This window comes from Gymnoscopelus braueri (assembly GCF_963280865.1).
Source record: "Gymnoscopelus braueri genome assembly, chromosome: 7".
Taxonomy (NCBI): Eukaryota; Metazoa; Chordata; class Actinopteri; order Myctophiformes; family Myctophidae; genus Gymnoscopelus; species Gymnoscopelus braueri.
In genome coordinates, this window is record NC_137608.1 from 36,461,407 (window position 1) to 36,477,668 (window position 16,262).

General features: G+C 41.2%; 1 protein-coding gene across 2 annotated transcripts in view; it reads left to right on the forward strand.

Annotated features, from left to right (window-relative positions):
- The first annotated feature begins 10 nt into the window (after positions 1–10).
- Positions 11–16,262, forward strand: part of LOC308088030 (uncharacterized protein) — a 44,248-nt gene continuing 27,996 nt past the window's right edge. The window contains exons 1-2 of one of the 2 annotated variants that reach the window (XM_080432365.1): positions 11–143; positions 14,635–15,629. In XM_080432365.1, coding sequence (XP_080288491.1) covers positions 126–143; positions 14,635–15,629 — 1,013 coding nt within the window. In that variant the 5' untranslated portion in view covers positions 11–125. Of the gene's footprint in view, positions 144–3,394; positions 3,576–14,634; positions 15,630–16,262 lie in introns of those variants that run through there. The other variant, XM_080432364.1, reaches the window with a different exon arrangement.

Here is a 16,262-nt window from a genome sequence, read left to right on the forward strand (position 1 = left end):
AGAAAATGAACACACGCTGTGGCGCCGGTGTCCCTTTGGAAAGAACGTATCAGAGCATCTTCTTGTCCCGTTGGAAAGAACAGATCAGATCATCTTCTTCAGGTGGTGTCAACAGTTAACTCCAGATGGATGAACTAAAAAAGGTAGAAAACATGTGTAAGGCTCGTTTTGCAGTAGCTGCAGGATTCAAATGAATGGCATCGTAGGCATCACGATCACGTGTGTGACCTGTGTACACGTCTGGTCACAAGACACAGCGTGAGTGTAAGCAGAGTTAAACTAACCATTGGGAATTTTCAGAGTAGAATTCAACTTCCCAGGCCTGGCAAATCAGTTTACAACCACACCAACCACACTGATGATCAGATTCAGTACACAACCACGTCACCAACCACACTGATGATCAGTACACAACCACACCAACAACACTGATGATCATTCAGCACACAACCACACTGATGATCAGTACACAACCACACCAACAACACTGATGATCATTCAGCACACAACCACACTGATGATCAGTACACAGCCACACCAACAACACTGATGATCAGTACACAACCACATCAAATCACACTGGATGAAAGACCCAACCTTTTCATCCAGGAAGAACAACGTGTTTAACCAGTCAATGGTTTAACCTGTATTAACGTTACGCAACAAACAGCCAATCATAAGTGGATTGTGGTGTTTAGGCTTAGCCAATTATAGGCTAGCTAACTAGACAAGTTATCAGCTGCAGTTAGCATTAGCTGTACGTTATGCTAGCTCATATCGAACATTCGCTGCTAACACACCTAGCTTTCCCCTAACTAGCTATATCTGACGTTAGCTTTGGTGAAAGACGGTCGTCGAGTTGCTGCCGTGTCCGAGCATGGCGTTTTATAAACGGACTGGTGGTTGGTGGATCATAACAGCTAGTTAGCTAGCTGTGTTGTTATCATCTAGCTGTGTTTACCACCTACGCTACGATCTGCAAAGCTAAGCTCTACAGGCTAGCTAGAATAGATTGATTCGAAGACTCGCCACAGATCTCGTGATCTCAGGCTTGTGTGGCTTTTTAGCAAATATCCCAACGAAACCAACACATCTGGTTACATGGCGTGTATGCGTTACACATCTTACGTGCAAATCACGAGGTGACAGTTTGTGTAAAGTGTTGAATTAAAGCTTTAAACGCAAACCTTCCAAACGCTTCGGTTTCTTCTTCTCTACGTGGCTATTTTGAGTCCGTCTGTTTACTGTCTTCCGACTAGAAACAGAGGGAACTGGGCGTTGCCAATAATGTTAGTTCCGTCTGGAATAGATGGATCATTTATTTGGCAGTGGTGGAAAAAGTACTCAAATGTTATACTTAAGTTAAAGTATCAATACTGCAATGTGGAAATACTCTGTAAAGGTATTCAAAATGTACTTGAGTAAAAGTACAAAAGTATTCGCATTAAAATATTGTTATAATATAAGTAAAAGTACTCATTATGCAGAATGTCCAATTTCACACGTTTCCTATGTGTAAATGCTTTGAAATTTGCAGATCTACAAGCTCACAAAGCGACACGTTGTGAGCTGGTAGATCGGCTATTTTCAAATAGCCATGGGCATGGCTGAAGTGGTTAATGTACGCTTTACAAAGTAACTAGTTACTAAAGTTTTCGTATGATTGTAGTGGAGTAAAAGTACAATATTTGCCTCTGAGATGTAGTGGAGTAGAAGTAAAAACATAGAAAATTGGACATACTCCAGTAAAGTAAAAAATACATCAAAATGGTACTTAAGTACAGTACTTGAGTAAATGTACTTAGTTACTTTACACCACTGGCAACAGACTTTAATTTCATGACTCAATACGTTCTTTCAAAGATAGCATTAACTCTAATGTAAAAAGGGACACAACATGATGCTGAAAACTAGTAATTTAATTGGTGTTGTGGACTTGTGATCAAAGCGTCAACATAGCTCAGTGCTGCTCTCTTGTGGATATATTGTAAAAATGCGCCCTACTTTTCTGGAGAGGGAGAGAGAGAGAGAGAGAGAGAGAGAGAGAGAGAGAGAGAGAGAGAGAGAGAGAGAGAGAGAGAGAGAGAGAGAGAGAGAGAGAGAGAGAGAGAGAGAGAGAGAGAGAGAGAGAAAACTTCTATATGAAAGCTGACAGCTTAAAAACTTTCTAATGATGTATTGACACAAAGCTCTTAAGTACCCCTGGTTTTCAACACAATTGTATTTAATACAATATTTCTATTATTATTAGTATTATTATATTCTTACTATTTATTACTATCATTTTTTTTGCAGAACAGGTCCCACCAACATTTCGCTGCTAGTACTTATAAGTAGGATAAGTGACCCAAAAAAAAACGAATACCAAAACGCTCGCCCCAAAACACAGTCACCCCGGGCCAAATCCGGCGGTATTCACCTGGGTATTCCTCAGTAAACTATGCCTAACTAACCTAAACTAACCTTATTCGTTATTCCTAAACGTAACCTCAGTCAAACTAAAACGGTGCCAAAACCTAACCTTATACCGATATTTAACCTCAGTAAACTATGCCTATTACCCTAAACGTATTCACAAACAAAAATACAACAACTGCTGGTCCGTGAAAAAAGGGGGGCGAGCGTGTTTTGGGGCGAGTTATCAGGCTACCATTAAAAAAAACCTTCTTGATTGGATTCTTTATTCTCTTCTTTTCAGTTGACGCCGTTGACTTTTCATGTTAAGTCATATAGCCTACTACTACATGTTTTATCAGTAAAAGCAGTGGTGGAAAGTAACTAAGTACATTTACTTAAGTACTGTACTTAAGTACAATTTTGAGTTATTTGTACTTTACTTGAGTATTTCCAATTGCCAATACTTTTACTTCTACTCCACTACATCTCTCAGAGGCAAATATTGTACTTTTACTCCACTACAATTATTTGAAAACTTTAGTTACTAGTTACTTTTCAGATATAAACTATGGTATAATGAAACGTACATTAACCACTTTAGCCCTATTTTATACATAGGCTATTTGAAAATAGCAGATCTACAAGCTCACAACGCGTCGCATCGCAACGCGTTGTGAGCTTGTAGATCTGCTATTTTCAAATATTTAGTACTTTTACTTTTGGTACTTTAAGTACATTTTGATGCCAATACTTTTGTACTTTTACTCAAGTACATTTTTTATTATGGACTTTTACTTGTAACAGAGTATTTTTATATTGCAGTATTGGTACCTTTACTTAAGTAAAGAATTTGAGTACTTTTTCCACCACTGCTAAAAGGGCTGTCAAATTATGTGTTGACACTTAGCCCTGTGAAACCCCAGTAGACTGCTCGTGCACGCGGGTCTGCCCGTGAACGATGGAAGCGCGCTCCCGAGCCTTCAGGTGAATGGAGAGAGAGAGAGAGAGAGGGAGAGAGAGAGCGAGAGAGAGAGAGAAGAGGAGCGGGTTAGGGTTCAGTGTAGAGCGTTGCTGCAGAAAAGGAAGAAATAAACAAAATGAGTGTCATTGCGTCGCTCCGGGCCCATGTGTTGTTGACAGTGTGTCTGCTGGTCGGGACGGGATGTGTCGCGCAGAAAGTAAGTAATAATGTGACTGATCTTTGTTCACTGACTGAATCATTCATAGATCTGTACGACCTCCTGAAAACAGACGCGCGTTTGGAAGCTTTTCGCCGTCAGATCACTTTCTTTTGCAGCTTATTGTGACACATTGCGAAACTTCTGGGGAGTGTGAATGTGAAAGCAGTGGTGGAAAAAGTACTCACATTTACTTAAGTAAAAGTATCTAATCTGCAATGTAGAAATACTAAAATAGTAAAAGTCCGGAATTCAAAATTTACTTGAGTAAAAGTACAAAAGTATTGGTATCAAAATGTACTTAAAAGTACAAAAAGTTGAAAGTACTCGTTATGCAGAATTTCCCAAGTTCAAAATGTATTAAAAAAATATATTGAAAATATGTGAGCTTGTAGATCGGCTATTTTCAAATGGCCGAAACATATGTAGGGCTGAAGTGGTTAATGTGTGTTTTGTAATAATAATCAAAATATACAAAGTAACTAGTAACTAAAGTTTTCAAATAATTGTAGTCGAGTAAAAAAGTACAATATTTGCCTCTGAGATGTAGTGGAGTAGAAATAAAAGTACAGAAATTTGGAAATACTCCAGTAAAATAAAAGTACCTCAAAATTGTACTGAAGTACAGTATTTGAGTAAATATACTTAGTTACTTTACACCACTGGGGAGGTGAAATAAAAGTAATGATAAAGGAACAAATAAATAAAATTGCAACTTGGTAACTCGTACCTGTGATTTTCAAGCATTACAAACATGCCCATACACAACACTCAGTGAAATCATAGTCTTACTTCACAGAAGTTTTTTTTTTTTAACTTGTTCGCCCCTTGGTCAAACTAAACTACTACTGTAAATTAACTCTTTATTAAATTAATTATATTGAAATGTAGGATTTGCATCTTGAAAGGGTGAATGTCTGGTCCAGTGTCGTAGATCACTTGAGGAAAACACGTATCAATGTACAGTAATCCACACCGTGTATAATCTTACATTATTTATGTTCATATTTATTACATCATTGTACATGGCTTGAAGTTGGCCAGTCTTTCATTTAGTGATTTTTCTTTTACACGTTAAAAAGAAGAAACAAAAAAGAACTCTGATAAACCATTTCCCCAGATGCTTCCCAGGGTATGTTTTGATGTTACTGTACTTCAGAGTTGGGAATGGTATGCAGAGTCAAAACTAGTGAAATGAAAACCATATTGAGAACATGCTAACCCCATGTTCTGCTGCTGATGTGACCCAGACAACTACCTAATCCACATGTTTAGAGGATGCTTGATGCTTCATTATGATTGATTTGTTTTGGCTTCTCACGTGGTGTAGAATCTGCATAACAAATGCCAATGTTTGCACAAATTAAGAATTCAGTATGTTGCTCGTGTGCAGCGTATAATCCTCACTGTTAATTTATGCATTTGTAACAGAGTGTACATTTTGTACACTCTGAGTTAAATGAACACTCAGAATTGTCCTGGATGGGTCATATATCGAACAGAACTATAAAATGACTGAATCTTATGAGTTTTATAAAAAAAATAGAAAATGGTAAAAAAAAGAGTCAAGTATTAGCAAGCCTTATTCCACGTCAGGGGGTCATCTAGCCATAACTTATCATTGATGCCGTTATCATTATTTTACTGTTATTCAGTTTGATAAGGATGCCTGTATATCCTAATGAAGATAACAGATGCGATTTTCACTTAATGCATTGCTTAATGAATTGCTTATCAACTTTGTATGATATTCATAGCCGCTGGTACCCAAGTGCCCTGGCTGTTGCTGCAGTAATTGATAAATTATACCTGCCATGTTTCATTTAGAAAATTATGGTTCATAAATAATGCTCTTCTTGAAATGGGATTTGATCTGCATTTCATGTGTATGTCTATAAGTTGGTTCCACAGTCCTAAGTAGTTGTGATTTGGTTGTGTTGATCTAGCTTTTTGTATCAGGGAAAGCCCTTGGTATTCTACCTTATCCTTCCAGATATGGAGGCAATATGCTGAGTCCATCCAAGTAATCCTGTTCAGTATGTCACTCCTGTAATTAAAGAGTCAACATGAACAGCTTTCTACCAAATAAAGAAACTAGAGAAATAAGACTTGTATAGGACCACCTTGAATTTGCAAGTCTTAGTTCCCTGTTCTCTAGACTTAGGAGTGAGCTTTCCATACACAAATATTCTAGACCATCACCATACCAATGAAATATGCAAGTTAAAAATGAGTAGTGTCCTCTGGTATATTTCAACGGACTGTATTTGGGCAGGGATATCATAGTGCGGCTTCTACACAACACTCCACCTACTCACTTCTCTTACCCTTGTGCAATGTTGCCGTGATCTGTGAGAGTACCGCGTGTCTTAACATCAAAGGGATACCGTTGTCACAGACCTCCCCTCAGGGTGTCAAGAACAGAACGTAAACCAAGAGAAGCTCGGAGGCTTCCAACTGTCAAAAGTCGTCCCCGTCCACCAGCGGAGAATGGTGGATTCAGCAGCGCAGTTCTTAGAACTGCACAACAAAAGCCCTTGGTATATTGAAATGTCAGCGTCCCCAGCTTTAGTTTGTGTGTGCATAGGGTGCTCACTATCTTTGCAATTATCTGCCTGAGGGGGCACGGTAAATGATGGCTTTGTCCTCTGGTCCCCTTTTGTATTAAGTTGATTTTTGGAACAGCGTAAACAAGCTTGGAATTTGTTACACTGCTCTGCAGAAAAAACAGCTACTTTTGACAGTCCTCAAATCAGAAATGTAGACAAGCAAGAGTGACAAGTGAATTTGACCTTTTGGTTTGTTATTTCACACTGTGTGAAACTACAAACCAAGGATGGATTTTTTTTTAATTTGCTTTGTATGGAGGGATATTCATGCCTAATTGAAGAGCTGCAGAGCCCTAATGAACAGTGAATTCACTTATTCTTCCCCTGAATAATTCTGTGTTCTGTAAACAGAACTTATAAACAAATAAACATGCAACAATAAGCAGTACTGTGACTTTAAAAGGGGTGAGATGAATGGTCAAGCGGAAAGAGTGGGGGAGAAAGGGGGTTGTTGTCATCCTATCCTACAGATAGGTCTAGCCAAAATTTACAATTGCTACATTTCCTACTTGTTGTTAAGTGCACAGATGGAACTGAACACAGTATTCTGGAGAAAGAAATCCCTGGCATACAAATCAAATTACTCATTAGAGAACATCACATTCCAATACACAGTCAAATCCGGAGTGTTAATTTAATTGTGTGTGTTGAGTGTAAAAATGGACCTTCACAGAGTAAAAGTTAACACTCTACTTTTACCTTCCAAAAACATTTTTGACAGTGTTTTCAGGTTTGGCTAACAAAATAACTGCCTGCACATCTTAATTCATATTAAAAAATGATTCTGACAGTCAATCCATTGCAGCCGCACAGGTGGGGGTGGGGGGGGGGTGTTCAGCTGTTGCTGAGAGACATAATTACCATGGATGCGTTCACTGGATCACATTCCACAATCTGGAAATGATTTTTCCAAACTGCTTTGGAACCACCAGTGGAGATAAGCCTGTATTTCACCCACAGGGGCTCCACAGGCCTGGTCTTTAATGGCCACAGAAGCAGCTTTCCTTCTTCCCGAGGAAATATGTTAATTGGTTTGTACCACAAACATGGAATAGAGGGAGAGAGAGTGAACGAGAGAGAGAGAGAGAGAGAGAGAGAGCACGCCATCCCTGCAGCCATCCACTTGCCCACCCAGTCACATATCTGTGAGTGTGGAGGCGACTGCCGCAATAATCCTAAACATTTTGCTTATCCACAACTGGGCCTGCAGAGAACGTCCTGTCCCAGTGCTTGAGGTCCAGTTAACTACGTAGCATGTTGATTGAACATGCATGGGTTCAATGAGCTTTTCAACAGTCGGGGCCATGATGCACAGGGATGTGCCGAGTCAGCGCAGCAGTGATGGCCAATGAGGTCGACTGTAGAAATGCCCTGGGCTTAATCGTGCCGGTGCGCCAGTTGTTTGTAAACTCATCCAGGGTGAAATGTGTGGGCACTGACATAAACCCGGCACAGTGAGAGGGGCTGACATCACAGCGGAGATATGTGATAAGTCGCAGGCTCGTGTATCAGTGCCTTTCACAGCTGTGGAGAAAGACATTAAGGATCTTCTCTTTGCCACTCTTGTCTCTCTCGCTCTCTCTCTCTCTTTCTCTCTCAAATCAGTATAGTGCTGTTCAAATCAATACAAGTAACAAAACAAGGTCTATCAACCTGCAATGTCCTCATAGTGACCCAGGAGAAATTGAGCCAAAATGACCCATGGAGAACGAGAGTAATTTGTACTGCATCATCAGTGGGCCGGTGTTGTGAAAGCGAAGCGTTAGGCTGTGAAGCCGTGTCACTTTTCTTCTTCAGTAAACAGGGCCAGCGAGGATCCCTGCCCCCTTTTGAGGGGCCCGCCTGCCTGTTTATGAGCCAGTCAGGGGCTGTTTGTGCATGTGAGGGGAGAGGGTGAGAGTGAGAGAGTGAGGGAGAGAAACAGAGAGAGACTGTGGGGAGAGAAAGTTGTGTGTGTGTGTGTGTGTGTGTGTGTGTGTGTGTGTGTGTGTGTGTGTGTGTGTGTGTGTGTGTGTGTGTGTGTGTGTGTGTGTGTGTGTGTGTGTGTGTGTGTGTGTGTGTGTGTGTGTGTGTGTGTGTGTGTGTGTGTGTGTGTGTGTGTGTGTGTGTGTGTGTGTGTGTGTGTGTGTGTGTGTGTGTGTGTGAGAGAGAGAGAAAAAGAGTGTGTGTGTCAGAGAGAGAAAAAGAGTGTTAACAGGACTTTGGGAAAAGCCTGCCTCAGTTTTTGCCATGGTGTCGTCAGCCTGTGTGGTTAAAAACAAAACAAAAAAAGCACCAGTTCAGGGAAGAGGTTGGTTCTTAGGGATATGACATTTGGATAGAGCTGTTGGAATTAATTAGCAGTAGCTCAATTGTTTTGAAACTGTCAACACTACAAAACTTTTGGATTGTGAAATTTGTTTTTATAGATCAAAACTCTAGCACAGTAATTTAGGACACTAAATCCATGACCAACACATTGGGCTATGACATAACTATCCTGACAAGATACTTTAGATAACTTTTATATGCACCAATAGATATATCAGATCACAGCATTGCTCCGGAACATTCCTATAATTTCAGTTGAGGGCAACAGAACTTAACTCCATGTTAATTAGACATACAAAACGCCTTAAGGAATGTGACCGGATGCAGCTTTTCTGTAGAGGTAGTGACGCAAAGTGAAAATGATAGAACAATACCATTTGTCATGGGGGCCTCTGAGTAATGACTGCAGGTGGCCTGACGTTTTCACTGAACACAAGTCAGTCATTCCAGACAATTATGTGTTCGGTTGATCTACCTCTGTCTTCTGTCCAGGGCAGGGGGAAGGAAGCCCCCATCGCCCCCATGGGGTGGTCACAACTGGGGTGCAATGACCAGCATGCCGTTATGTAAACCCACAGCTTCGGCCTTGAACTTATTAGCATCACTCGCTTCATTAAAACATCAGACCTTAACAGAGCGCAGAGTGAGTGGTCCACCACCAGATGACACCGTGGTCCTCATTGTTTTGGCCATGAGAAAAAGCATCCTTGAATAATTAGCGAGCCTGACAGTCCAGTGGGAGCAGGCCTGGCTGTGATGTAACAGAACTGGGATGTTTGGCATTATAAGAATGTCCCATTTCCATTCGACACTGTGGCACTTTGGAGGCCCTTTCATGTGTAGTCTAGCATGCACAACATCACAGGGTGCCGAAAGGTTTCATCCTTTTGCTGTGAGGAAGATGAAAGTCCTTGTCTGTTACACAGTTGTCGTTTCATAAGATTTAGGATTCCATACACGATGCATATCAAGAGTGTATGTTTTCCAAGCTGAATATTAATCATTATCTTAACTATCCTGCACCTCATTTCTCTTCTAATTTTTTTTTAAAATTGTCAGATTAAAAGTATTAGCATGGTAGGCTCTGAAATTTAACCTCGCTATTTTAGGACAGAAAAAAGTGCTCCAAAGTAAAATTGGAGAGCATACAACAATGAGAAAAAAAAGCTTGTCTCTGTCTCTCTCTATGAGACATATCCACCTTCCCTTCCCCCCCTTATAATGCCCCCATATTGGGAAGTGGTTCCCCCTTCTAGCAGGTTGCGTAACCCCACTGAATCACTCGCAGAGCGAAACCCAAAATCGGCTTAGGAGAAGAGGGAATGGCATTTGCCCAGTTCAAATGTCATCTGTGTAATTCTTTGGAACACATGGATTTTTCCTGCTAAGTGCTAAGGTTATTGTTACTAAATGCCACACAAGGGGGGAGGTATCCTAAAGTGAATTATAGTGGGGGTACATTAAACTAAAGTACAGTGTGTTAAAGGTCTCCTGAATTAATTAAAGTCAGATTTTACAGGACTATCTGGACTATCTGCTTTAATACCGCAATTAACTCAGAATAATCACAGTTAAGGTAGCGAAAATTATGTATGTATTTAGTATATTATTATACTAATAATAATAATAATAACTAGAATTTATATAGCGCCTTTCAAGAGACCCAAGGAGGACGCTTTCATCAACAAAAAATAAATAAACTAGCCTGTGTGAACAAGTAAAAAAGTCCAGTGTTGGCGCATGGCGAATCTCCGTGAGAAGTGTGTTCCAGAGGGTAGGGTATATATAAGTTATGTTGCTAAGTTAGGTCATTAACATCAGCTTTAAAGTCTGTCGCTCTGTGTAATTTAAAAGGAACACCCTATGCGTTGTACTAGTAAGCGGATTAGTGTTGTTGCTGACTGCACAATAGCAGTGGTTACTCAACATACATTGGCTTTACACTTGTTTTCTTGGAAAGCGTGTCAAATGGAGAACCGTATTTGTGTTATCCCTTAAACTATCGGAAAAAAGCGCTGATGTAATATAAACACTAATGCAACTGAAACTGAAGTTCATGTGGCGGTCAGAAGAAATCAAGGCCAACTAAAGGTTTCCTACCAGGGCTGCAGGATTACGTCTGAAATGATAATCCTGATTATATGTAGCTAGATATTGTGATTACAATTGTCAATCATTCACAATTATCGAAAAATAATAATAATTTGAACCTTTTCAAAACTGTCTGCACAATTTAAATGTCTATTTTGGGTTTTAAGTATTAAAAGTATTAAAAGTATAATATATATATATATATATGCTATATTATTATTGTTGTTTTTTATTATTATTTATTATTATTATTTAATAGAAGAAAGAAAAGAAATAGAAAAGTAGATGATGGAGATGTGGCAGTGCGGATCTGATTCAGGGGAAGAGCAGGATGCAGAGTTCTTATTGAAGATGACACACACACACGCACACGCATGCGCGCGCGCACACGCACGTACACATTAATGTACGTAGTGTTAGTGTATGTAGGTCACACTGCCCTCTTTGCCCTCTTTGCCCTCATTCACCTTCCATGTGTCCATATAACAATGCTGTGAGGCCATCAGCTGTATCAACTATGGAGGGGGATATTGGTTTGACTCCGAGGACTTGGGGCCCAAGCAAGCAGTCGCCTCTCCCAGTCACAATTCAAAAAGTACATCTCGATTCTGCTACTTAAAATAAACTGGTCTAAGGAATGCCTTTGATAAATGCATGCACATGGGGAGAGATGGCCTATAGAGCAATCAAAGAGCCTGTCTGGCTCTGTGTGGACCCTGACTTTCCCCCATGCCGTGCCCCCATTGCCCTCTCTCTCTCTCTCTCTCTCTCTCTCTCTCTCTCTCTCTCTCTCTCTCTCTCTCTCTCTCTCTCTCTCTCTCTCTCTCTCTCTCTCTCTCTCTCTCTCTTCCCCCCCAACCCCCCCACCCCAACTCTGACTGCCTTTTTCACGGCCTGTTCCCAGTCTGCCCCAAGAGTCCTACTGTTGCCTTAGGATGTTGCTTTGTTACCTGTCTGGTGGTGCAGTCTGCCAGTCTGGGTCATTCCCACAGTCCAGAACCAGGAGCCAACAGGAAAGCTCATAAACACAGGCCCCCTACAAAGGTCTGGTCCTAAGTTTGCCGGCCCCATCCACACATCTGCCTCTGCTTAGGCACCCCAGGTCCCCCTCTGCATCCCCACACACCTGGGAAGAATTACAGCCAGCATGGTTGAAGAAATATCCTCCCCAGGGTTACCCAAGCAGGCCGAACAACAGGGCAAGCGCTAGCTTTGATATACTGGCAAGGTTGCAAGGTTGAATAGTTCAGCTCCAAGCTGGTTTATGTCGAGGCAATCAGAATGCAACTCGGGTGTATTATTTGCTTGTTTGGGTACAGCCATTCATTATCAAATAATATGATTCGTGTCAGAATTGAAGCAAATTGTAGGTTTGCAAGGATTGAAAGCTGCTTTGGAAAAGTGATATCCAACATAATAGAACGTTTGAACGAAATGGGAGCTGCCTAAATTACTTTGGTCAAGTACACTAAAACAAGACTGGGATTAAATCCCAGTTGGTTAGGAGCTGGCTACCTGCGGTATGTGGATCTCTGACATCATGTTGATTATGGCATATTGATGGAGGGATAGCAGTAATATCGTGCACGCTCTGTGTACCCGGTGGGAAATCTTTTGGGGTGTATGATTTGTAAATCCCAGTTAACAGCTGGGGGAAAGTCCCCCCCCCCCCCCCCAAAATGCCTACTTCCTGTATCAGGTGCTAGCGGAAATAACGATACAAAAGAACTGTCTTGTACAATATGAATGAAAATTAAGGCCTGTAACAATTTTAAACATTTAACTTCCTACACAGTTAAATCCAGTCAATTAGCAACCAATAAATGAATCTACTATGTAGAATAAAACCTCTCAGTCAGTCAGTGAGAACTTTTATTATGCCGATAGAATCACCCTAACTATTAATTCATGAAACCTGTGTCTGTCTCTCTGGGTGTCCCGGGCATAACTCGGGCACCGCCCGACCGAAAGGCCTCAAACTTGGCATGTGTCCCATATGTTTGGACCATCCGTTTATGAGAACCAAAAAACCACTATATCTGTCTGTCCGCAGATCTGCGGAGGACACACCGAATCTCTGTATGTTTTGGAGTGGTGTGGGCACTGGCTTCCCTGATTGGCCAACCAGACCTGTCGGCTTCACTGATTGGCTGACTCACATTTGTACTGCTTTGCTATTATAAGTGGCGGCGTGTGGGATAAGCCTCAGACTCCAACATGTCAGACAAAGATTACATCTGGTTATGGAGTATTGCACAAGCGGGTGGGCATACGTATTCTCGACTTGCGTGTGTGTGAAGTGTGTGTTTAAAATAGCTCTATATTCTTGCTAGAGTATTTGTTCAGTAACAAGGGTCTCACCGTCTCTCAGCTCTTTAGTAAACAGATAATACATTTTCAGGGCGGATACCAATTTCATCCAATCAGTAGAGAGAACTCAAACAGGATATAGTGAAATTGACTGTGGTGGGGGAACAACCCACCTGAAAATGTGTTTTCTGTCCTGAGCAATATCAGAATATACAGCTTTAACCATTTAACAAGAACCTTTTGGTTTTCACCAAAAAATATCACTTACAGCACCCTTAATAATTAAACTAAACATTAGCGCTGTAGTACTGTTGTTGATCATTGTGCATTGTGTCTAAGTGTCCCTGAGCAAGACACATACCCATAACCCCTCCCCGAGTGCCGTACTAATGGCGTTCAGTGCTCTTAGAGGTTATAGGATGGGTAAATGCAGAGGACAAATTTCACGTATGTGCAAATATACAGTGAAAAAACTGGGGACCAAATTATTATTATTGCTATGTCGCTGGCGGCGCATCTTGAAATTCTCACTCACAGCAGCTTTATAAATTGAATTAACATTTTTACGGCTGGAATGGAAACGCTGGGCTGCTTTCCGCCATGGTGCGTCCATTCACAGAAGCTTCAATACTGGTTGGACAACACTCTATTCTGATCAGTTTGATTTTCAGGAATACATTTCTCTGATTGTTTGGCAAAGGCTGGTCCCCAGAGATAGTGCCCATGGCCCATTCAGTCAGTTCCCCTGAAATCTCTGCAGTCCATGGAAATGCAGTGTAACCAACATCCCATCACTGGGAGAGAGAGACGCCACAGAGTTTCCTTTCAGGGCTCTACACTAGAGCTGCCCTTTCAGGCAAGCTCTAAAAATGCCATACAAATAACAAGGGCAACATAATGTAGTGTACTGCATAGTTAGACCGTGTGGCTCATTGCCAGATCACCTCAATGTCTGAATAAATGGCTTGAGAAAAGCTTTCAAATGCAACCTGTTCGGATATTTTATGATACATTTATGTTAAAGTCATACTGTGTAACATTCATTTTGGTAGTCTTCTTGGTGACACCTCTGGTAGCTCCGTTTTCATAACAGCATTTGTATGGATTAAGTACTGCTCAAAAAGGAATGCTGCAGGGTCCTATATACACCCGAGGATATAATGCAAAAACAAGTTGGAAAAAAGTGGAAAATACATAAATGAATACATTTCCAGTACATTTCGTATCTGGGGCAGACACTCGCAAATAAAAATTTGTAATATTGTTTAGAGAAGTTTTCAAAACCACACTCATGTGGAATGTTTATTGTGAAAAAATATACCAGTGAAAGATTAAAACAAAAATAACTTGTTTAATTGAAAAAGTTACAATTAAACGAAGTTACCCAGTATGAATCAATAGATGACCTTGACTACCAAATTGTGCCATGTCAGACATTGAGCTATAGATCTATTTACAGTAATATTGTGAAGTTTCATGGCCTTCTGTTGGGATTTGGTGATGCTACCGTGTATTGAGTCATTGCGAACAGAGTGACGTAGTATACAATAAAGTAGATAAACAGACAGCCTCATTACAGTGGTTTCACCATCATTTCATAGCCCAATTGATGAAATAATACAGCAACCTGTTAACACATACACAGAAAAAAGAACATTTAACCTGAGCGCACACAAATTTTTTCCCCCTTCTTTTTTACTAACTAACTTTTCACATTTCTGACCTAACTTCTATTGCAGGTCTATTTTGACTGTGGTGCGAAGGTAGACGTAGTGGATGTCCAAGGTCTTATCCTGTCCCCTGGCTTCCCTTACAACTACTCTTCTGGGACTCACTGTGTGTGGCAGTTCTTTGTGCCTGTTGATCACCAGCTCATCTTGGAGATTTTTGACTTTGATGTCTTTGAGAGCCATGACCCTGCTGCTGCTCAATACGTTGCCTTCTCAGACTTCGAAGAAGACATGGCAGATGAGGAGGGGACTTTCACAGCTGGTGATTTATCAGTGAATGAAAACTCATCTGTGGCCAAAGACTCTCTGAGTGCAGGGGATGCTCCAAAGATCCTGCAGTCCTCCCAAAGTGGTGAGGTCAAGCAAGTGGTGGTCCAAGAACAATCCACAAAGATGGAGATCGCCAAAGTTTCCAACTCTGCAAAAAGATCCGTGGACGCTTCCTCTGACCTGAACTCTGCTCCTCCACCTCCTCTGCTCCTCCTCCCTGGAGCCCAGCCTCCAGGAGACAAGGCCACCAACTCTGTCTCCTCCTCTGCTCCCAGGGCAGACCCTGACCCCAAACCTAACCCCAACCAGCACCCTGGTGCAGCTGTGGATGAGACCACTCCAGTTCTGCGACTACCCACAGATACTCCAGTCATGACCCCAAGCCCTGAAACCCAGCAGTCGGTGCTGGATGCCTGCCCTCATGATGTCCTCTACATCTCGGACCTCATCACCTTCTCCTCCAGGTTCTGTGGCTCCAACCGCCCCCCCAGTAGCCAGCTGGTGTTTGGCTCCAGCCAGGAGATGGTGGAGGTAATCATGGAGCTCATTACAACTACCCATTGGGGCCGTGGCTTTGCCCTGCTTTTCCACTACCATAACCGCACTGAGCCGGGCGGAGAAGAAAGGCGTGCCCATGCCCTCACGGCCAGCAAGGTGGATTCTCTCCTCGCTGCTGTGAGCGGAGCTGCCTTCTTCGCTATGATACTCACCAGTGCCCTCTGCATAATCTTCAGGTAAGATTAGGAAGGGCTGCGTGTTTGAGAAAATTATTCTTACCAATATGACACTGTTTTTGGCGTAATTCACAAAAAAAAAAGCCAAAAAAACAGAAAAATCTTCCTGGGCGGCCTGAACTCTCCCTTGGCCCAAGTAAAGTAACTAAAGGCGCCTTTCCATATGCATGGCCTCACCTTACACCACACCGCCCACTTGTGCCTCGGTTTCCACTACAATGAAGTGGGTAGAGTGGTGTGTAAGTGGTACTAAACTGGTGCCTAAAAAGTACCCAGTCCTGGGTAGGTCTGAGCTAGGCCAAGCGGGGCCAAACACTTAATAATGACTGATCACTCACCGACTTTTTATTTAGAACAGGATATAGTTGTAAAACATTATAATACTTTATAGATTATTAAAATCACAGTTAAAATCTATTCTAGTGTGTTATAATTATCATAGTTGTAATAAATTATAATAATTTATATTGTATTATAATCAGTTATAATCCATTATAGTGTATTATAAGTATCATAGTTGTAAAACATTATACTACTTTATAGTGTATTATGATCACAGTTGTAATCTATTATAGTGTGTTATAATTATCATAGTTGTAATAAATTATAATAATTTATATTGTATTATAATCA